This window comes from Scyliorhinus torazame, chromosome 13, assembly GCF_047496885.1.
Source record: "Scyliorhinus torazame isolate Kashiwa2021f chromosome 13, sScyTor2.1, whole genome shotgun sequence".
Taxonomy (NCBI): domain Eukaryota; kingdom Metazoa; phylum Chordata; class Chondrichthyes; order Carcharhiniformes; family Scyliorhinidae; genus Scyliorhinus; species Scyliorhinus torazame.
The window spans coordinates 109230982-109253384 of record NC_092719.1 but is presented as its reverse complement, the minus strand read 5'-3'; the positions used below and the strand labels follow the sequence as shown (position 1 = coordinate 109253384).

At 50.9% G+C, this 22403-nt stretch overlaps 1 protein-coding gene across 5 annotated transcripts in view; it reads left to right on the top strand.

Annotated features, from left to right (window-relative positions):
• The window catches only part of LOC140388230 (cadherin-related family member 4-like), a 330338-nt gene that overhangs the window by 181732 nt on the left and 126203 nt on the right, over nucleotides 1-22403 (top strand). For all 5 annotated transcript variants that reach the window (XM_072472043.1, XM_072472040.1, XM_072472041.1 and 2 more), the window contains 2 exons: nucleotides 597-747; nucleotides 18214-18316. In XM_072472043.1, the coding sequence (XP_072328144.1) occupies nucleotides 597-747; nucleotides 18214-18316 (254 nt within the window). The remainder of the gene's footprint in view (nucleotides 1-596; nucleotides 748-18213; nucleotides 18317-22403) is intronic.

The following is a 22403-nucleotide window of genomic DNA, read 5'->3' as shown; positions in this document are numbered from 1 at the left end:
GAGTGTGTACAAAAACAACATTATAATTAATCATCAGATGGCAGTACAGAATCTGAGTTTGCTCAAAAAGGACATTTTGCCAAAAAGAGTACCAATGTCAATTTCAGCTTAGCAAAATAAGTGACAGCCATTTGCTGGTTCATTCCATAGGGCAATGCCTTGACCAATCAGAGTCAAACTGCCTGGTTTAAGTTTCAAACAATGCTTGGCAGTTAACTATCAATCACCATCAACTGGTGCAGTCTCCATCGCCTCCACCAATCCAGAGTCCACTTGCCGACCAACCAGCATTCTCTTCTCATGCAGTATAAAATTGTTGTTTCTCTTGATATTGGTATTCTTGCCATTGTCCAGAAGAGTGCAAGTTGGAAAGCTTTGAAAATTTATTTTTTCAGCAATGCTGAAGATTATAAATAGTTTGATTTGTCTAGTTACTCTGAAAAGGCAGGAGAGAAAAGAACATCGAGAAAGTGCAAACAGGTGGCTGGAAGCATCAAGGCTTGTCTCAGCCTCAGCATTAGAGTGAGTCAGGAATAATCGGTTTCCTTTTCATGAGGATAAATCCAGTAAACGCTTTATTCACTGTCTCTCTCCAGGGCTGATATCCCAGAAACAACTCCAGTGGAAACAACCCTCTTTGACCTGACGTGCAGTGATCCTGATTACTCCAAAACTAACCTCTCATATACAATTGTAGCCAACGAAAACTCTTATTTTAAATTCAAGTATCACGCCAGTAGTGTGAAGGTAAGGAACTACAGCTTCTCCAATCCAGAAACCTTTAGGGAAATGGACATGGGGTGGGGTGGGGTGGGGGGGTGAGATCTGGAATTATAGGCACTGAGGGCGGTGTAGGAATTATAGGCACTGGGATTATAGACGCTTTGATTATAGACACTGAGCAGCGAAGGAATTGTTTTTGAATTAATTTACTAGGATGTGGACCTTGCTGGTTTGGCTAGCATTTATTGCCCATCCCTAGTTGCCCTTCAGAAGGTGGTGGTGGTGCATTGCGTTCTTGAACCGCTGCAGTCCTTCAGGTGTAGGTACACCTACTATGCTGTTAGGGAGGGAGTTCCAAAATTTTGCCCGAGCGACAGTGAAGGAATGGCGATATATTTCCAAGTCGGGATGGTGAGTGACTTGGAGGGGAACCTCCAGATGGTGGGGTTCCCAGGTATCTGCTGCTCTTGTCCTTCTAGATGGCAGTGGCCATGGCTTTGGAAGGTGCTGCCTAAGGAACCTTGGTGAGTTACTGCAGTGCATCTTGGAGATGGTACACATGGCTACCATTGTTCGTCGGTGGTGGAAGGGTGAATGTTTGTGGAAGGAGGAGCAATCAAGTGGGCTGCTTTGTCCTGAATGGTGTCAAGCTTCTTGAGTGTTGTTGAAACTGCACTCATCCAGGCAAGTGGAGAGTATTCCATTACACTCCTAACTTGTGCCTTGGAGATGGTGGACAGGCTTTGACGGGTCAGGAGGTGAGTTACTCACTGTAGAGTTCCTAGCCTTTGACCTGCCCTGGTAGCCACAGTATTAATGTGGCTAGTCCAGTACAGTTTCTGATCAATGGTAACCCCCAGGTTGTTGATTGTAGGGGATTCAGCGGTGGTCCATTGAGGGGCAATGGTTAGATCTTCTCTTGTAGGAGATGGTCATTACCTGGCACTTGTGTGGCAGGAATGTAACTTGCCACTTGTCAGCCCAAGCCTGGATATTGTCCAGGTCTTGCTGCATTTGGACATGGACTGCTTCATTATATGAAGAGTCGCGAACGATGCTGAACATTGGGCAGTCATCTGCAAACACCCCATGTCTGATAGAAGGGAGGTCATTGATGAAGCAGCTGAAGATGGTTGGTCCTAGGATACTACCTTGAGGAAATCCTGCAGTGATGTCCTGGAGCTGAGATGATTGACTTCCAACCACCACAACCACCTTCCTTTGTGCCAGGCATGACTCCAACCAGAGTTTCCCCTCCGATTTCCATTGACTCCAGTTTAATAAGGGCACCTTGATGCCATACTCGGTCAAATGCTGACTTGATGTCAAGGGCAGTCACTCTCACCTCACCTCTGGCATTCAGCTCTTTTGTCCATGTTTGAACCAAGGCTGTAATGAGGTCAGGAGCTGAATGACCCTGGCGGAACCAAACTGAGCAGATTATTGCCAAATAAGTGCCTCTTGATGGCACTGTTAATGAGTCCTTCCACCACCCTGCTGATGATGGAGAGAAGACTGATAGGACGGTAATTGGCTGGGTTGGATTTGTCCAGTTTCTTGTATACAGGACACACCTGGGCAATTTTCCACATTGCTGGGTAGATGCCAGTGTTGCAGCTGTACTGATACAGCGTGGCAAGCCATGCAGCAATTATAGACACTGGTATTATATACACTGGGATTATATACACTGGGGTTATAGTCACTGGTATTATAAATTTAGATTATTGACACTGGGATTACAGGCACTGCGAGCAGAGAAGGGATTGTAGACACTGGGGTTGTAGACACTGGGATTGTAGACACTGGGATTGTAGACACTGGGATTGTAGACACTGGGATTGTAGACACTGGGGGCGAAATTCTCCCCCAACGGCACGATGTCCGCCGACTGGCGCCAAAAATGGCGCCAATCAGACGGGCACCGCGCCGGCCCAAAGGTGCGGAATGCTCCGCATCTTTGGGGGCCGAGCCCCAACATTGAGGGGCTAGGCCGGCGCCGGAGGGATTTCCACCCCGCCAGCTGGCGGAAATGGCGTATGTTGCCCCGCCAGCTGGCGGAAATGGCGTTTGTTGACCTGGCGCGGAAATGCGGCGCATGCGCGGGAGCGTCAGCGACCGCCGACAGTTTCCCGCGCATGTGCAGTGGGGAGAGTCTCTTCCGCCTCCGCCATGGTGGAGGTCGTGGCGGAGGCGGAAGGGAAAGAGTGCCCCCACGGCACAGGCTCGCCCGCGGATCGGTGGGCCCCGATCGCGGGCCAGGCCACCGTGGGGGCACCCCCCGGGGTCAGATCGCCCCGCGCCCCCCCCAGGACCCCGGAGCCCGCCCACGCCGCCTGGTCCCGCCGGTAAATACCAGCTTTGATTTACGCTGGCGGGACAGGCAATTTCTGGGCGGGACTTCGGCCCATCCGGGCCGGAGAATTGAGCGGGGGGTCCCGCCAACCGGTGCGGCCCGATTCCCGCCCCCGCCCAATCTCCGGTACCGGAGACTTCGGCGGGGGCGGAATTCACGGCGGCCAACGGCCATTCTCCGACCCGGCGGGGGGTCGGAGAATGACGCCCTGGGATTGTAGGCTCTGGGGTTGTAGGCTCTGGGGTTGTAGGCTCTGGGGTTGTAGGCTCTGGGGTTGTAGGCACTGGGGTTGTAGGCACTGGGGTTGTAGGCACCGGGGTTGTAGGCACTGGGGTTGTAGGCTCTGGGTTGTAGGCTCTGGGGTTGTAGGCTCTGGGGTTGTAGGCAACATAGAACGATACAGCGCAGTACAGGCCCTTCGGCCCACGATGTTGCACCGACATGGGAAGTCAAAAAACAAAAGCCATCTAACCTACACTATGCCATTATCATCCATATGATTATCCAATAAACTTTTAAATGCCCTCAATGTTGGCGAGTTCACTACTGTTGCAGGTAGGGCATTCCACGGCCTCACCACTCTTTGCGTAAAGAACCTACCTCTGACCTCTGTCCTATATCTATAACCCCTCAGTTTAAGGCTATGTCCCCTCGTGCTAGCCATTTCCATCCGCGGGAGAAGGCTCTCACTGTCCACCCTATCTAACCCCCTGATCATTTTGTATGCCTCTATTAAGTCTCCTCTTAACCTTCTTCTCTCTAACGAAAACAACCTCAAGTCCATCAGCCTTTCCTCATAAGATTTTCCCTCCATACCAGGCAACATCCTGGTAAATCTCCTCTGCACCCACTCCAAAGCTTCCAAGTCCTTCCTATAATGCGGTGACCAGAACTGTACGCAATACTCCAAATGCGGCCGTACCAGAGTTTTGTACAGCTGCAACATGACCTCATGACTCCGGAACTCAATCCCTCTACCAATAAAGGCCAACACTCCATAGGCCTTCTTCACAACCTTATCAACCTGGGTGGCAACTTTCAGGGATCTATGTACATGGACACCTAGATCCCTTTGCTCATCCACACTTCCAAAAAACGTTACCATTAGCCAAATATTCCGCATTCCTGTTATTCCTTCCAAAGTGAATCACCTCACACTTCTCTACATTAAACTCCATTTGCCACCTCTCAGCCCAGCTCTGCAGCTTATCTATGTCCCTCTGTAACCTGCTACATCCTTCCGCACTGTTGACAACACCACCGACTTTAGTGTCGTCTGCAAATTTACTCACCCACCCTTCTGCGCCCTCCTCTAGGTCATTGATAAAAATGACAAACAGCAACGGCCCCAGAACAGATCCTTGTGGTACACCACTTGTAACTGAACTCCATTCTGAACATTTCCCATCAACCACCACCCTCTGTCTTCTTTCAGCTAGCCAATTTCTGATCCACATCTCTAAATCACCCTCAATCCCCAGCCTCCGTATTTTCTGCAATAGCCTACCGTGGGGAACCTTATCAACGCTTTACTGAAATCCATATACACCACATCAACTGCTCTACCCTCGTCTACCTGTTCAGTCACCTTCTACCTGTTCAGTCACCTTCTCAAAGAACTTGATAAGGTTTGTGAGGCATGGCCTACCCTTCACAAAGCCATGCTGACTATCCCTAATCATATTATTCCTATCTAGATGATTATAAATCTTGTCTCTTATAACCCCCTCCAAGACTTTACCCACAACAGACGTGAGGCTCACCGGTCTATAGTTGCCAGGGTTGTCTCTACCCCCCTTCTTGAACAAAGGGACCACATTTGCTATCCTCCAGTCCTCTGGCACTATTCCTGTAGCCAATGATGACATAAAAATCAAAGCCAAAGGCCCAGCAATCTCTTCCCTGGCTTTCCAGAGAATCCTAGGATAAATCCCATCAGGCCCCGGGGACTTATCTATTTTCAGCCTGTCCAGAATTGCCAACACCTCTTCCCTATGTACCTCAATGCCATCTATTCTAATAGCCTGGGTCTCAGCATTCTCCTCCACAACATTCTCTTTTTCCTGAGTGAATACTGACAAAAAATATTCATTTAGTATCTCGCCTATCTCTTCAGACTCCACACACAGCTTCCCATCCCTGTCCTTGACTGGCCCTACTCTTACCCTCGTCATTCTTTAATTCCTGACATACCTCTCGAAAGCTTTTGGGTTTTCCTTGATCCTACCTGCCAAATACTTCTCATGTCCCCTCCTTGCTCGTCTTAGCTCTCTCTTTAGATCCTTCCTCGCTACCTTGTAACTATCAAGCGCCCCAACTGAAACTTCACACCTCACCTTCACATAGGCCTTCTTCTTCCTCTTAACAAGAGATTCCACTTCTTTGGTAAACCACGGTTCCCTCGCTCGACGCCTTCCTCCCTGCCTGACCGGTACGTACTTATCAAGAACACGCAGTCGCTGTTCCTTGAACAAGCTCCACATATCCAGTGTGCCCAACACTTGCAGCCTACTTCTCCAACCTATCCCCCCAAGTCATGTCTAATGGCATCATAATTGCCCTTCCCCCAGCTATAACTCTTGCCCTGTGGGGTATACTTATCCCTTTCCATCACTAACGTAAACGTCACCGAATTGTGGTCACTGTCCCCAAAGTGCTCACCTACCTCCAAATCTAACACCTGGCCTGGTTCATTACCCAAAACCAAATCCAATGTGGCCTCTCCTCTTGTTAGCCTGTCAACATATTGTGTCAGGAAACCCTCCTGCACACATTGTACAAAAAACAACCCATCTAATGTACTCGAACTATATCTTTTCCAGTCAATATTTGGAAAGTTAAAAGTCTCCCATAATAACTACCCTGTTACTTTCGCTCTTATCCAGAATCATCTTCGCCATCCTTTCCTCTACATCCCTAGAACTATTTGGAGGCCTATAGAAAACTCCCAATAGGGTGACCTCTCCTTTCCTGTTTCTAACCTCAGCCCATACTACCTCGGAAGAAGAGTCCCCATCTAGCATCCTCTCCGCCACTGTAATACTGTTTTTGACTAGCAGCGCCACACCTCCCCCTCTTTTGCCTCCTTCTCTGACCTTACTAAAACACCTAAACCCCGGAACCTGCAACAACCATTCCTGTCCCTGCTCTATCCATGTCTCCGAAATGGCCACAACATCGAAGTCCCAGGTACCAACCCATGCTGCCAGTTCCCCTACCTTATTTCGTATACTCCTGGAATTGAAGTAGACACACTTCAAACCACCTACCTGAACACTGGCCCCCTCCTGCGAAGTCAAATCTGTGCTCCTGACCTCTATACTCTCAATCTCTCGTACCCTAAAACTACACTCCAGGTTCCCATGCCCCTGCTGCATTAGTTTAAACCCCCCCAAAGAGCACTAACAAATTTCCCCCCCCAGGATATTTGTGCCCCTCAGGTTCAGATGTAGATCATCCTGTCTGTAGAGGTCCCACCTTCCCCAGAAAGAGCCCCAGTTATCCAGAAATCTGAATCCCTCCCGCCTGCAACATCCCTGTAGCCACGTGTTTAATTGCTCTCTCTCCCTATTCCTCATCTCATTATCACATGGCACGGGCAACAACCCAGAGATAACAACTCTGTTTGTTCTCATTCTGAGCTTCCATCCTAGCTCCCTGAAAGCCTGCCTGACATTCTTGTCCCTTTTCCTACCTATGTCGTTAGTGCCAATGTGGACCACGACTTGGGGCTGCTCCCCCTCCCCCTTAAGGACCCGGAAAACACGATCCGAGACATCACGTACCCTTGCACCTGGGAGGCAACATACCAAACGTGAGTCTCTCTCGCTCCCACAAAATCTCCTATCTGTGCCCCTGACTATCGAGTCCCCAATTACTAATGCTCTGCTCCTCTCCCCCCTTCCCTTCTGAGCAACAGGGACAGACTCCGTGCCAGAGGCCTGTACCCCATGGCTTACCCCTGGTAAATCGTCCCCCCCACAAGTATCCAAAGCGGTATACTTGCTACTCAGGGGAACGACCGCAGGGGATCCCTGCACTGACTGCTTCTTCCCAGTCCCTCTTACAGTTACCCATCTATCTCCAATCTTTGATGTAACTAATTCCCTGAAGCTGCTATCTATGACCCCCTCTGCCTCCCGAATGATCCGAAGTTCATCCAACTCCAGCTCCAGTTCCCTAACTCGGTCTTGGAGGAGCTGGAGATGGCTGCACTTCCTGCAGGTTAAATCAGCAGGGACACTAATGGCATCCCTCACCTCAAACATCCTGCAGGAGGAACATTGCACTCCCTTCCCTGCCATCCCTCTAACTTCTAACCAAGGTCTGGTTAATAAATAAATAAAAAATAAATTTTAAAAATATAATAATAATATAATATGGCACTTGCCTCACACCAATGGGTCTTATTATTAGGTTAGAGGAGGAGGGTGGGTGGGAGACACTACACGTGTAGTGTCTCGGGTTTCCTCTCCACCAGAATTTATTGGTTGGGGGGGGGGGGGGGGGGGGGCATTCCCAGAAGTCCGCGGGTCGAACTTCCGGTTCCCGCCTTATACTAAAAAAAACAGAAAAGAAGAACAGAAACGGGACCAGAAGGCCCTTGCGCACCGCTGCCGCCGAAATCCAAAGGGCTGCTCCTGCAAAGGTAAGGGTTTTTAAAGTAAATACTCACCTCCCAGAAGGCCCTTGCGCACCGCTCCCGCCAAAATCCAAATAGATACTGGGAGTGATAGAATCACTAAGATCATAGAATCTTAGAAGTTACAGTGCAGAAGGAGGCTATTCGGCCCATCGAGTCTGTACCGGCCCTTGGAAAGAGCACCCTACTTACACCCATACTTCCACCCTATCCCCGTAACCCACTAACCCCACCTAACCTTTTTGGACACTTAAGGACAATTTATCATGGCCAATCCACCTAACCTGCACATATTTGGACTGTGGGATGAAACCGGAGCACCCGGAGGAAACCCACGCAGACACTGGGAGAACGTGCAGACTCCGCACAGACAGTGATCCAAGCCTGGAATCGAACCTGGGACCCTGGATCTGTGAAGCAACAGTACTAACCACTATGCTACTGCGCTGCCCAGGGAGCAGAGTAGGAATTATAGACATTGAGATTATCGACACGGGGATTATACTCACTGGTATTATAGACAATGATGTTATAGACACTGGGATTATAGACACGGGGAGGGGTGCTGGGATAATAGACACTGGGATAATAGACACTGGGAGGGTGCTGGGTGTATAGTCACTGGGAGTGGTGCTGGGATTATAGACACTGGGAGTGGTGCTGGGATTATAGACACTGGGAGTGGTGCTGGGATTATAGACACTGGGAGTGGTGCTGGGATTATAGACACTGGGAGTGGTGCTGGGATTATAGACACTGGGATTATCAACACTGGGAGGGTGCTGGGTGTATAGTCACTGGGAGTGGTGCTGGGATTATAGACACTGGGAGTGGTGCTGGGATTATAGACACTGGGAGTGGTGCTGGGTGTATAGTCACTGGGAGTGGTGCTGGGATTATAGACACTGGGAGTGGTGCTGGGATTATAGACACTGGGAGTGGTGCTGGGATTATAGACACTGGGGCATGTGCTGGGATTATAGACACTGGGAGTGGTGCTGGGATTATAGACACTGGGAGTGGTGCTGGGATTATAAACACTGGGATTATCGACACTGGGAGCAGAGTCGGAATTATAGACACTGGGATTATAGCTACGAGAGTTATAGACACTGGGATTATAGGCACTGGGGGGGTTCTGGGGTTATAGACACAGAGGAGTGCCGCGGTTATAGAGACTGGGAGGGGTGCTGGGGTTATAGAGACTGGGAGGGTTGCTGGGATTATAGACACTAGGTTGGTGCTGGGATTATAGACATTGGGAGGGTGCTGGGAATATAGATACTGGGGGTGCGGTACTGGGATTATAGACATTGGGAGTGGTGCTGGGATTATAGACACTGGGAGTGGTGCTGGGATTATAGACACTGAGGGGTGCTGGGATTATAGACACTGGGAGGGGTGCTGGGATTATAGACACTGGGATTATTGACACTGGGAGCAGAGTAGGAATTATAGACACTGGGATTATAGCTATGAGAGTTATAGACACTGGGATTATAGGCACTGGGGGGTGCTGGGGTTATAGACACGGAGGAGTGCCGCGGTTATAGAGACTGGGAGGGTTGCTGGAATTATAGACACTGGGAGGGGTGCTGGGATTATAGACACGGGGATTATAGACACTGGGATTATAGACACTGGGAGTGGTGCTGGGATTATAGACACGGAGTGGTACTGGAATTATGGACACTGGGATTATCGACACTGGGAGCAGAGTCGGAATTATTGACACTGGGATTATTGACACTGGGATTATTGACACTGGGATTCTAGACACTGGGAAGGGTGCTGGGATTATAGACACTAGGAGGAGTGCTGGGATTATAGACACTGGGAATGGTGCTGGTATTATAGACACTGGGATTATAGACACTGGGAGGGGTGCTGGGATTATAGACACTGGGGTTATAGACACTGGGCGTGGTGCTGGGATTATAGGCACTGGGAGGGGTGCTGGGATTATAGGCACTGGGAGGGGTGCTGGGATTATAGACTGGGAGGGTGCTGGGATTATAGACACTGGGAGGGGTTATGGGATTATAGACACTGGGAGTGTGCTGGTTTTATAGACACTGGGATTATAGACACTGGGCGTGGTGCTGGGATTATAGGCACTGGGAGGGGTGCTGGGATTATAGGCACTGGGAGGGGTGCTGGGATTATGGGCACTTGGAGTGGTACTAGGATTATAGACACTTGGAGTGGTACTGGGATTATAGACACTGGGAGGGGTGCTGGGATTATAGACACTGGGAGGGGTGCTGGGATTATAGGCACTGTGGGGTGCTGGGATTATAGACACTGGGAGTGGTGCTGTGATTGTAGACACTGGGGGTGGTGCTGGGATTATAGACACTGGGAAGGGAGCTGGAATTATAGACACTGGGAGGGCTGCTGGGATTATAGAGACTGGGAGGGGTGCTGAGATTATAGAGACTTGGAAGGGTGCTGGGATTATCGACACTGGGAGGGGTGCTGGGATTATAGGCGATGGGAGTGGTGCTGGGATTATAGAGACTGGGAGGGGTGCTGGGATTATCGACACTGGGAGGGGTGCTGGGATTATCGACACTGGGACGGGTGCTGGGATTATAGACACTGGGAGGGGTGCTGGGATTATAGGCACTGTGGGGTGCTGGGATTATAGACACTGGGAGTGGTGCTGTGATTGTAGACACTGGGGGTGGTGCTGGGATTATAGACACTGGGAAGGGAGCTGGAATTATAGACACTGGGAGGGCTGCTGGGATTATAGAGACTGGGAGGGGTGCTGAGATTATAGAGACTTGGAAGGGTGCTGGGATTATCAACACTGGGAGTGGTGCTGGGATTATCGACACTGGGAGGGGTGCTGGGATTATAGGCGATGGGAGTGGTGCTGGGATTATAGAGACTGGGAGGGGTGCTGGGATTATCGACACTGGGACGGGTGCTGGGATTATAGGCACTGAGAGGTGCTGGGATTATAGAGACTGGGAAGGGAGCTGGGATTATCGACACTGGGAGCGGTGCTGGGATTATCACCACTGGGAGGGGTGCTGGGATTATAGACACTGGGAGGGGTGCTGGGATTATAGATGCTGGGAGTGGTGCTGGGATTATAGACACTGGGAGGGGTGCTGGGATTATAGACACTGGGAGGGGTGCTGGGATTATAGACACTGGGATTATAGACACTGGGAGGGGTGCTGGGATTATAGATGCTGGGAGTGGTGCTGGGATTATAGACACTGGGAGTGGTGCTGGGATTATAGACACTGGGAGGGGTGCTGGGATTATAGACATTGGGAGGGGTGCTGGGATTATAGATGCTGGGAGTGGTGCTGGGATTATAGACACTGGGAGGGGTGCTGGGATTATCGACACTGGGAGGGGTGCTGGGATTATAGACACTGGGAGGGGTGCTGGTATTATAGAGACTGGGAAGGGTGCTGTGATTATCGACACTGGGACGGGTGCTGGGATTATCAACACTGGGAGGGGTGCTGGGATTATAGACGCTGGGAGTGGTGCTGGGATTATAGAGACTGGGAGGGTGCTGGGATTATAGACACTGGGATTGTAGACACTGGTGTTATAGACACTGGGTTTGTAGACACTGGGAGGGGTGCTGGGATAATAGACACTGGGAGTGGTGCTGGGATTATAGACACTGGGAGTGGTGCTGGAATTATAGACACTGGGAGTGATGCTGGAATTATAGACACGGAGTGGTGCTGGGATTATAGACACTGGGAGTGGTGCTGGAATTATAGACACTGGGAGTGGTGCTGGGATTATAGACACGGAGTGGTGCTGGGATTATAGACACGGAGTGGTGCTGGGATTATAGACACGGAGTGGTGCTGGGATTATAGACTGGGACTATCGACACTGGGAGCAGAGTAGGAATTATAGACACTGGGATTATAGCTACGAGAGTTATAGACACTTGGATTATAGGTACTGGGTGGTTGCTGGTGTTATAGACATGGAGGAGTGCCGCGGTTATAGAGACTGGGAGGGGTGCAGGGATTATAGAGACTGGGAGGGGTGCTGGGATTATAGAGACTGGGAGGGGTGCTGGGATTATAGAGACTGGGAGGGGTGCTGGGATTATAGACACTGGGAGTGGTGCTGGTATTATAGACACTGGGAGTGGTGCTGGAATTATAGACACTGGGATTATCGACACTGGGAGCAGAGTAGGAATTATTGACACTGGGATTATTGACACTGGGATTTTAGACACTGGGTTTCTAGACACTGCGAACGATGCTGGTATTATAGACACTGGGAGGAGTGCCACGATTATAGAGACTGGGAGTGGTGCTGGGATTATAGAGACTGGGAGGAGTGCTGGGATTATAGACACTGGGATTATAGACACTGGGAGGGGTGCTGGGATTATAGACACTGGGATTATAGATACTGGGATTATAGACACTGGGAGTGTGCTGGGATTATAGACACTGGGAGTGTGCTGGGATTATAGACACTGGGATTATAGATACTGTGAGGGGTGCTGGGATTATGGGCACTGGGAGGGGTGCTGGGATTATGGGAACTGGGGGGTGCTGGGATTATGGGCACTGGGGGGTGCTGGGATTATGGGCACTGGGAGTGGTGCTGGAATTATAGACACTGGGAGTGGTGCTGGGGTTATAGACACTGGGAGTGGTGCTTGGAGTATAAACACTGGGATTATCGACACTGGGAGTGGTGCTGGGATTATAGACACTGGGATTATCAACACTGGGAGCAGAGTAGGAATTATAGACACTGGTATTATAGCTACGAGAGTTATAGACACTGGGATTATAGGCACTGGGGGGTGCTGGGGTTATAGACACGGAGGAGTGCCGCGGTTATAGAGACTGGGAGGGTTGCTGGGATTATAGAGACTGGGAGGGTTGCTGGGATTATAGACACAGGGAGGGGTGCAGGGATTATAGACACAGGGATTATAGACACAGGGATTATAGACACTGGGAGTGGTGCTGGAATTATAGACACCGGGATTATCAACACTGGGAGCAGAGTAGGAATTATTGACACTGGGATTATTGACACTGGGATTATTGACACTGGGATTCTAGACACTGGGATTCTAGACACTGGGATTCTAGACACTGGGATTCTAGACACCGGGAAGGGTGCTGGGATTATAGACAAGGGGAGGAGTGCCGCGATTATAGAGACTGGGAGTGGTGCTGGGATTATAGACACTGGGAATGGTGCTGGGATTATAGACACTGGGATTATAGACACTGGGAGGGGTGCTGGGATTATAGACACTGGGGTTATAGACCTTGGGATTATAGACACTGGGAGTGGTGCTGGGATTATAGACTGGGAGGGTGCTGGTATTATAGACACTGGGAGGGGTTCTGGGATTATAGACACTGGGAGTGTGCTGGTATTGTAGACACTGGGATTATAGACACTGAGCGTGATGCTGGGATTATAGACACTGGGAAGAGCTGGAATTATAGAGACTGGGAGGGCTGCTGGGATTATAGAGACTGGGAGGGGTGCTGGGATTATCACCACTGGGAGGGGTGCTGGGATTATCTACACTGGGAGGGGTGCTGGGATTATAGACGCTGGGAGGGGTGCTGGGATTATCGACACTGGGCGTGGTGCTGGGATTATAGACACTGGGAGTGGTGCTGGGATTATAGACACTGGGAGGGGTGCTGGGATTATAGAGACTGGGAAGGGTGCTGTGATTATCGACACTGGGGCATGTGCTGGGATTATCAACACTGGGAGAGGTGCTGGGATTATAGACACTGGGAGTGGTGCTGGGATTATAGAGACTGTGAAGAGTGCTGGGATTATAGACTCTGGGATTGTAGACACTGGGAGGGGTGCTGGGATAATAGACTCTGGGATTGTAGGCACTGGGGTTGTAGGCACTGGGGTTGTAGGCACTGGGGTTGTAGGCACTGGGGTTGTAGACACTGGGGTTGTAGATACTTGGATCATAGAATCTTAGAAGTTACAGTGCAGAAGGAGGCTATTCGGCCCATCGAGTCTGTACCGGCCTTTGGAAAGAGCACCCTACTTACACCCATACTTCCACCCTATCCGCGTAACCCACTAACCCCACCTAACCTTTTTGGACACTTAAGGACAATTTAACATGGCCAATCCACCTAACCTGCACATTTATGGACTGTGGGAGGAAACCGGAGCACCCGGAGGAAACCCACGCAGACACTGGGAGAACGTGCAGACTCCGCACAGACAGTGATCCAAGCCTGGAATCGAACCTGGGACCCTGGAGCTGTGAAGCAATAGTACTAACCACCATGCTACTGCGCTGCACAGGGGGCAGAGTAGGAATTATAGACTTTGGAATTATCGACACTGGGATTATAGACACTGGGAGGGGTGCTCGGATAATAGACACTGGCATTATAGACACTGGGAGGGTGCTGGGAGTATAGTCACTGGGAGTGGTGCTGGGATTATAGAAACTGGGAGTGGTGCTGGAATTATAGACACGGAGTGGTGCTGGGATTATAGACACTGGGATTATCGACACTGGGAGCAGAGTAGTAATTATAGACACTGGGATTATAGACACAGGAGTTATAGGCACTGGGATTATAGGCACTGGGGGGTGCTGGGGTTATAGAGACTGGGAGGGGTGTTGGGATTATAGAGACTGGGAGGGTTGCTGGGATTATAGACACTGAGAGGGGTGCTGGGATTATAGACACGGGGATTACAGACACTGGGAATGGTGCTGGTACTATAGACACTGGGATTATAGACGCTGGGAGGGGTGCTGGGGTTATAGACATGGGGATTATAGACACTGGGAATGGTGCTGGGACTATAGACACTGGGATTATAGACACTGGGAGTGGTGCTGGGATTATAGACACTGGGAGTGGTGCTGGGATTATAGACACTAGGATTATAGACACTGGGAGTGGTGCTGGGATTATAGACACTAGGATTATCGACACTGGGAATGGTGCTGGGATTATAGACACTGGGAGTGGTGCTGGGATTATAGACACTGGGATTATCGACAATGGAAGCAGAGTAGGAATTATTGACACTGGGATTATTGACACGGATTATAGATGCTGGGAGGGGTGCTGGGGTTATAGACATGGGGATTATAGACACTGGGAATGGTGCTGGGACTATAGACACTGGGATTATAGACACTGGGAGTGGTGCTGGGATTATAGACACTGGGAGTGGTGCTGGGATTATAAACACGAGGATTATAGACACTGGGAGTGGTGCTGGGATTATAGACACTAGGATTATCGACACTGGGAATGGTGCTGGGATTATAGACACTGGGAGTGGTGCTGGGATTATAGACACTGGGATTATCGACACTGGGAGCAGAGTAGGAATTATAGACACTGGGATTATAGACGCTGGGAGGGATACTGAGATTATAGACACTGGGAGTGGTGCTGTGATTATAGACACTGGGAGTGGTGCTGGGATTATAGACACTGGGATTATCGACACTGGGAGCAGAGTAGGAATTATTGACACTGGGATTAGTGACACGGATTATAGACACTGGGATTATAGACACTGGGAGGGTGCTGGGATTATAGACATTGGGAGGGGTGGTGGGATTATAGACACTGGGAGGGATGGTGGGATTATAGACACTGGGAGGGGTGCTGGGATTATAGACACTGGGAGTGATGCTGGGATTATAGACCCAGGGAGGGTGCTGGGATTATAGACACTGGGTTGGTGCTGGGATTATAGACATTGGGAGGGTGCTGGGATTATAGATACTGGGGGTGCGGTACTGGGATTATAGACATTGGGAGGGGTGCTGGGATTATAGACGCTGGGAGGGGTGCTGGGATTATAGATACTGGGGGTGCGGTACTGGGATTACAGACATTGGGAGGGGTGCTGGGATTATAGACACTGGGAGGGGTGCTGGGATTATAGACACTGGGAGTGGTGCTGGGATTATAGACACTGGGAGGGTGCTGGGATTATAGACACTGGGAGGGTGCTGGGATTATCGACATTGGGAGGGTGCTGGGATTATAGATACTGGGGGTGCGGTACTGGGATTATAGACATTGGGAGGGGTGCTGGGATTATAGACTATGGGAGGTGTGCTGGCATTATAGACACTGGGAGGGTGCTGGGATTATAGATGCTGGGAGGGTGCTGGGATTATAGACACTGGGAGGGTGCTGGGATTATAGACATTGGGACGTGTGCTGGGATTATAGACACTGGGGTGTGCTGGGATTATAGACATTGGGAGGGGTGCTGGGATTATAGACACTGGGAGGGTGCTGGGATTATAGACATTGGGACGTGTGCTGGGATTATAGACACTGGGAGGTGCTGGGATTATAGACATTGGGAGGGTGCAGGGATTATAGACATTGGGAGGGTGCTGGGATTATAGACATTGGGAGGGTGCTGGGATTATAGACATTGGGAGGGTGCTGGGATTATAGGTACTTGGGGGGGTTCTGGGATTATAGACATTGGGACGGGTGCTGGGATTATAGACACTGAGGGTGCTTGGATTATAGACACTGGGAGGGGTGTTGTTATTATAGAGACTGGGAGGGGTGCTTGGATTATAGACACTGTGAGGGTGCTGGGATTATAAACACTGGGAGGGTGCTGGGATTATAGACACTGGGATTATAGACATTGGGACGGGTACTGGGATTATAGACACTGGGGGGGATCTGGGATTATAGACACTGGAATTATAGACATTGGGACGGGTGCTGGGATTATAGACACTGGGGGGGTGCTGGGATTATAGACACTGGGAGGGGTTCTGGGATTATAGACATTGGGTGGGTGCTGGGATTATAGACATGGGGCGAGACCTGTGTTAAGAGATCCTGGACAATATTTTTTATTTATTCTTGGGATGTAGGCCTCACTGGCTGGGCCAGTCTCTGAGGGCATTTAAGAGTCAATCACATTGCTGTGGATCGGCAATCACATGTAGGCCTGGCCAGACCAGGTCAGGACGACAGATTTCCTTCCCTAAATGGTATTAGTAAACATGGTTGTTTTTTTTAACAACAATTGGCAATGACTTCATGGTCATCAGTGGACTTTTAATTCCAGATTTTTTTTGTTGACTTTTAATTTTCCAACCATGATGGGATTCAACCCCAGGTCCCCAGAACAGTGCTCTGGGATCAGGATTACTAGTAGGGCAACAACACCACTACACCACTGCCTCCCAATGTCTGTAGTTGCAAATAAATTGTACCCTGAGGGTGTGGGCTCTATTGCTATTGTCCAGGATTCCAGGCTGGAGCAGACGTATGTGTCCAGTCAAAAGCACCTCACGCAATGATGAAGCCTTTGTTCTGCTTTTCTCTGTTAGTTTGATGCTAGATGGAAATGGTTCTCCTGATGCATCGTTAAATGTTCTGTTGTAGTTGGACAGGAGCCTGCAGCACAACCGTTAAGGGGCAAAGTGACTTGTGAAGAGAAATGTCACAGTGACCTTGATGGCCATAGTCAGTGATGTCCATACCCTGGTTTGAGGCTGGAGTTATGTCTGTAGCGGTGGACAGAGCTCAGTGATACCCCCCTCAGTGAAGCGTGGGTGCCTCAGACACTGAACCTGGGTAGGCTGAGGTAGGCGAACTGCATCCTGAAGGCAATTGCTCCTGTGCTGTGATATCATCCTTGTTGCTTCCACTCATCAACTATCTGCAAAGACAGACCCACCAGATCAGACAGTGAAAGAGTAGTGAAACCCCTCCATCATTGTGTGGACAATGAGCATTCAACAGGACCAGATGACAGCAAAAACACTCAGTCGTCAAACAGTGGCAGAAACACGAACCTGCAATTATTGTATGATTCCTTTAACCAGCGTTGGTGAGGGAGGAATGGGGTCTTGCAGGCTGGTTCGTGGTATATTGTGCTGGGTGAGTTCAGCAAGTGGTGTAGAAGATGCCGTGCTCATTCAAAGTGGAAAGTCGACTCTGCAGTCAGCACAGGACCCTAAGCAGCTGATCTTAAATTCTAGTTAGAATGGTTCTCTGCAGCCATCAGCACCACCTCCTTGTTGTCTAGTGCATTGCCCCATTTTGGTCATGGAGCAGGCTGCTTATCACCTGAAAAACAGCAGCTTTTTTTTTCAGCCCAATTTTGAGCCTTGGTGAGAGGGTGGGGCTAAGGGCTGGGGTAATTTATTCCCTGGAAAGGTGACCGTTTCCTTGCTTTCATCCAGCAGATCCACAAGCCCTCATTCCCCAATGACCCCCTAGGCACTTTTCTGGAGAAAGTGCTGAGTATGGTATTGAGTTACACTGTATGCCATAGGGAGGAGGAAGACATTGTTTTGTCCCGTTGGGCTGTGGACTCCCTGAACTATTTGACAATGCAACCCTGCAACCTTGGGGTCTGGTGTAGCTGGTTAATGAGGCAAGAATGGCTGCGGTCGTGCCAGCTTGCTGCCTTCCCAGTGCTGACCGCTAACAGTCTCCATTTGCTGCTTTTGTAGGTGAACGAGAGTCTCGATTATGATTCTGCTAAAATGGCAAATCTGGATTTCCAGTACAGAGCCGCGGTCATTGTGACAGACGGTGGAACACCCCCACGGACAAGTAAGAATCGTAGCTCTCAGAGTGCTGAACTCAATCTTACCTGAATTATCACGGATGCTATCCTTGCCCTCGGCAACTTCTTCCCCTCATTTTCCCATCCCCTCATCCAGTCCTGTATTCATCCAATATTCACTCCTGCTTACTGTACATTGAATCTGCCATTTATCATGGTGATCTGATCTTGGTAGCAACTCTATTTTCCTGCCTGTTCCCCATAACCCCTGACTCCTCTATCATTCAGGAAACTGCTTATTTCACCTTAAAAATATTCAGGGACTTGACCGTCACTGCTTCTTGAGGTAAAGAATTCAAACGTTTTATGGCCCTCTGCGGGATGTAATTCCTCCTCATCTCTGTCTTGAATGGGAGACCACTATTCTGAAACTACGGAATTCAACCAAAACATTTTGACGTGTCTATTTGGGTGAGTTTGTTTCTCACCAGCCTTTTGGGTGAGATCCACACCACTATTCAACCACACTTATTAAAATATGCTCATTTAAATATGCACACCTGTATCTCGCTCTCGCTGGATGAATCTCGTGAGACGTCTCAAGCAACTCGAGAAGTCTCATCAATGCCCTACACAGTTATAGAAATACTTCCTTATTTATATACTCCACCCCCCCCCCCTCTTTCAATTAAAGCCAACGTTCCATTTGGCTTCTTAATCACGTGCTGTAATTGCATACTAACCTTTTGAAATTCATGTACAAGGACACCCAGATCCCTCTGTACCACATTATTCTGTAATCTCTTTTTATTAAAAAAAAAAATTTAGAGTACCCAATTCATTTTTTCCAATTAAGGGGTAATTTAGTGTGTTCAATCCACCTACCCTGCACATCTTTGGGTTGTGGGGGTGAGACCCACGCAAACACAGGGAGAATGTGCAAACTCCACATGCATAGTGACCCAGAGCCGGGATCAAACCTGGGACCTCGGCGGTGTGAGACTGCAGTGTTACCACTGAGCCATCCTGCTGCCCTATAATCTGATGCCCTATAATCTGTTTTTCTATTCTTCCTGCCAAAGTAAATAAGTGCATATTTTCCCACATTACGCTCCATCTGCCAAATTTTCTGCCTATTCGCATAACCTGCCTGTGTCCCTTTGTATCCTCCTCACAACTTGCTTTCCCATTTATCTTTCTGCTCTATCAACATCTTGGGGGTTACTATTGACCACAAACTGAACTGGACCAGCCATATAAATACTGTGGCTACATGAGAAGGTCAGAGGCTAGGAATCTTGCAGTGAGTAACTCACCTCCTGACTCCTCCTAAAGCCTGTCCACCATCTACAAAGCACAAGTCAGAAGTGTAATGGATTACTCTCCACTGGCCTGGATGAGTTTGACTCCCAACAACACTCAAGAAGGTCTACACCATGCAGGAAAAAGCAACCCCGACGAACAGTGGCAGCCGTGTGTACCATCCACAAGATGCACTGCAGGATCTCACCAAGGCTCCTTAGGCAGCACCTTCCAAACGCGTAACCACTAACAATTCGAAGGACAAGAGCAACAGATACCTGGGAACCCCACCACCTGGAGGTTCCCCTCCAAGTCACTCACCATCCTGACTTGGAAATATATCACCGTTCCTTCACTATCGCTGGGGCAACATCCTGGAACTCCCTCCCTAACAGCACTGTGGGTGCACTTGCACCTCATGGACTGCAGTTGTTCGAGAAGACAGCTCACTGCCACCTTCGCAAGGGCAATTTTGGGTGGGCAATAAATGCTGGACGAGCCAGTGAAGCCCAAATCCCTCGAACAAATAAAACATAATGTTTTTATCATCAACAAATTTGGCCATAATACAATCGATCCTTTCACCCAAGTCATGAATATTGTTATGGGCGAGGTGTTTTCAGAACCCCAAAATGTACCATGGAGCTCAACCAACCTCTCCCTTTAATGGATTGGTGGTTTTGAAGCACGCGGCTTGTTCTCCAGGTGTGATCATACAATTATGGACACGTGGGGCACGATTCCCCGCTTCCCCGCTCCCGCGACTAAGTGCGCACGCCGTCGAGTTTCACGACGGCGCGAACCGGCCCCGATCGCGATCGATTCAGGGCCCGAAAATGGGCTAGGAGCGGGGCCGTGAGGAACTCTGGGGGCGTGGCGCGAAAGCAGAGTCGTAAGCACGCGACGCCCAAATGAAGCGATGCTGCGCCACAAATGGTGCGATCCGCGCATGGATGGACCCAGGAGGAGGAGAAGGAGGAGAGATGGCTGAGCCCCGACGAGCCGCACCGAGGTTCCGGGACACGGACCTGGACACCCTCCTCGATGAGGTTGAAAACCGAAGGGCCACCCTCTGCCCAAGACATGGGCATCACCAGCCGTCCAGCACGGTAAGGCGCGGTTGGCGTGGAGTTGGCACCGCTGTGAGTGCTGTGGGGCACACACCCCGGTCCGGGGAGCAGTGTAGGAAGAGGCTGCATGACCTCACTCGGTCTGCCCTGCCAGGGTAAGTGCCACGAGGGTGCCTCCGGGTCACAACCAACCCCCCCCCCGGCACGAGGGGGGAAGTGGGGTGGGGGGGGGGGGGGTGGGGGGGGGGGGTTCAGGGTGCACAACGTTGTACTCGACCCACATGAGCACCGGGACCCCCCCTGGAGAGATGCCATGGCGTGGCTCCAACTGTCTCCCCACACAGCATTAATATAGCCTATATCTGCACGCCTTGATGATACCCGCCTAATTGTGATGCTTTATCCAAACCCCCCCCCCAGGACAAGACAGCTCCTGTCCTGCACCCCCTAACCGTTCACAAGCAGAGGGCCCTGGACCTCGCTGGGAGATCCGCCACCCGGGAGGTCGCGCCATGCCAGGTCGGAGGCGCAGAAGCAAGTGAGACAACCCTGCATGTTCCCCCCCCCCCCCCCCCCCCCCCCCCAGCCCGTCATCGCCCTCCTCTCACTCTGGCCACTGCACCCCCGATACCCTCCCCCCCACACTCTGGCCACTGCACCCCCGATACCCTCCCCCCTCACACTCTGGCCATTGGACCCTTGATCCCCTTGCCCCTCACACTCTGGCCACTGCATCCTCGATCCCCACCCCCTCACACTCTGGCCACTGCACCCCCGATCCCCTTCCCCCCCCCTCACACACTGCCCCCACCACCACCATACACCCGGCCCAGCGTGTCTAATGAACCCCGTATCATTGTGTTCCCCAGGGCCAGCTGCCGAACGTCCAGGGTCGTCTCAGCCAAGACACAGCCGACCATCACCAACCTCAGCGCTCCCAGGGACCCTCGCCAGAGGGTGGCAGTCGGTCGGACAGGAGGGCCGTCCTCTCAGTATGGGACGCTGGACGGGGACGCACATACGACGGACAGGGACAATACTGAGGGGCAGAGGACGGACAGTGACGATGACACACAGAGAACGGGCACACAGTCCACGGAATCACCTGGAGGGCAATATGACATGGCCGCATGCACCTTGCGCCGGGCCATGAGGGGGACCAGTACACACCAGACTTCCTAACGGACGATGACCTCGAGCTAGCGGCACTGCTGTCTCCCACACCGTTCACCATCGCAGAGACACCCACCTCGGTTGGGCAGATAAGTGATGAGGCTCCCGGGTCACGGTCTGGTGCGCACCATATAGTCCAGCCGGTACAGCAGGTGGAGATTGGAGCAGCCGAGGGGCTGGACGATCGGAGGGCAGCCCAGGCCCAGCTAACGGCTGCCGCCCAGAGGCGTTCCCGGTTTCCTGGATGTACTTGACCCACCCGGACAACCGATGCATGTGGACACCCAGGGATTGAATAACGGGATGAGGGCCATCTTCCCGGACCTGCACACGCAGTTGGAGGAGTCCATTCGCTTCCAGGAGCAGGGAGTGGTGCCGCTCATCGCAGCCACCCAGGCCGACTCCGCATGGGTGGCGTCCGCGGTGGAGGCAATGGGGGAACCGGTTTCAGCCATTGGTCAGGTTCTGCAAGGAGTTGGGCTTCACGTGCACGCGTCATCCATGGCCCAGGAGCGGGCTGCCCTCTCACAGGTAGCCATGCGCCAGAGCCAACTCGACATTGCCGCCGCTCTCCAGGCCCTGGCCGAGT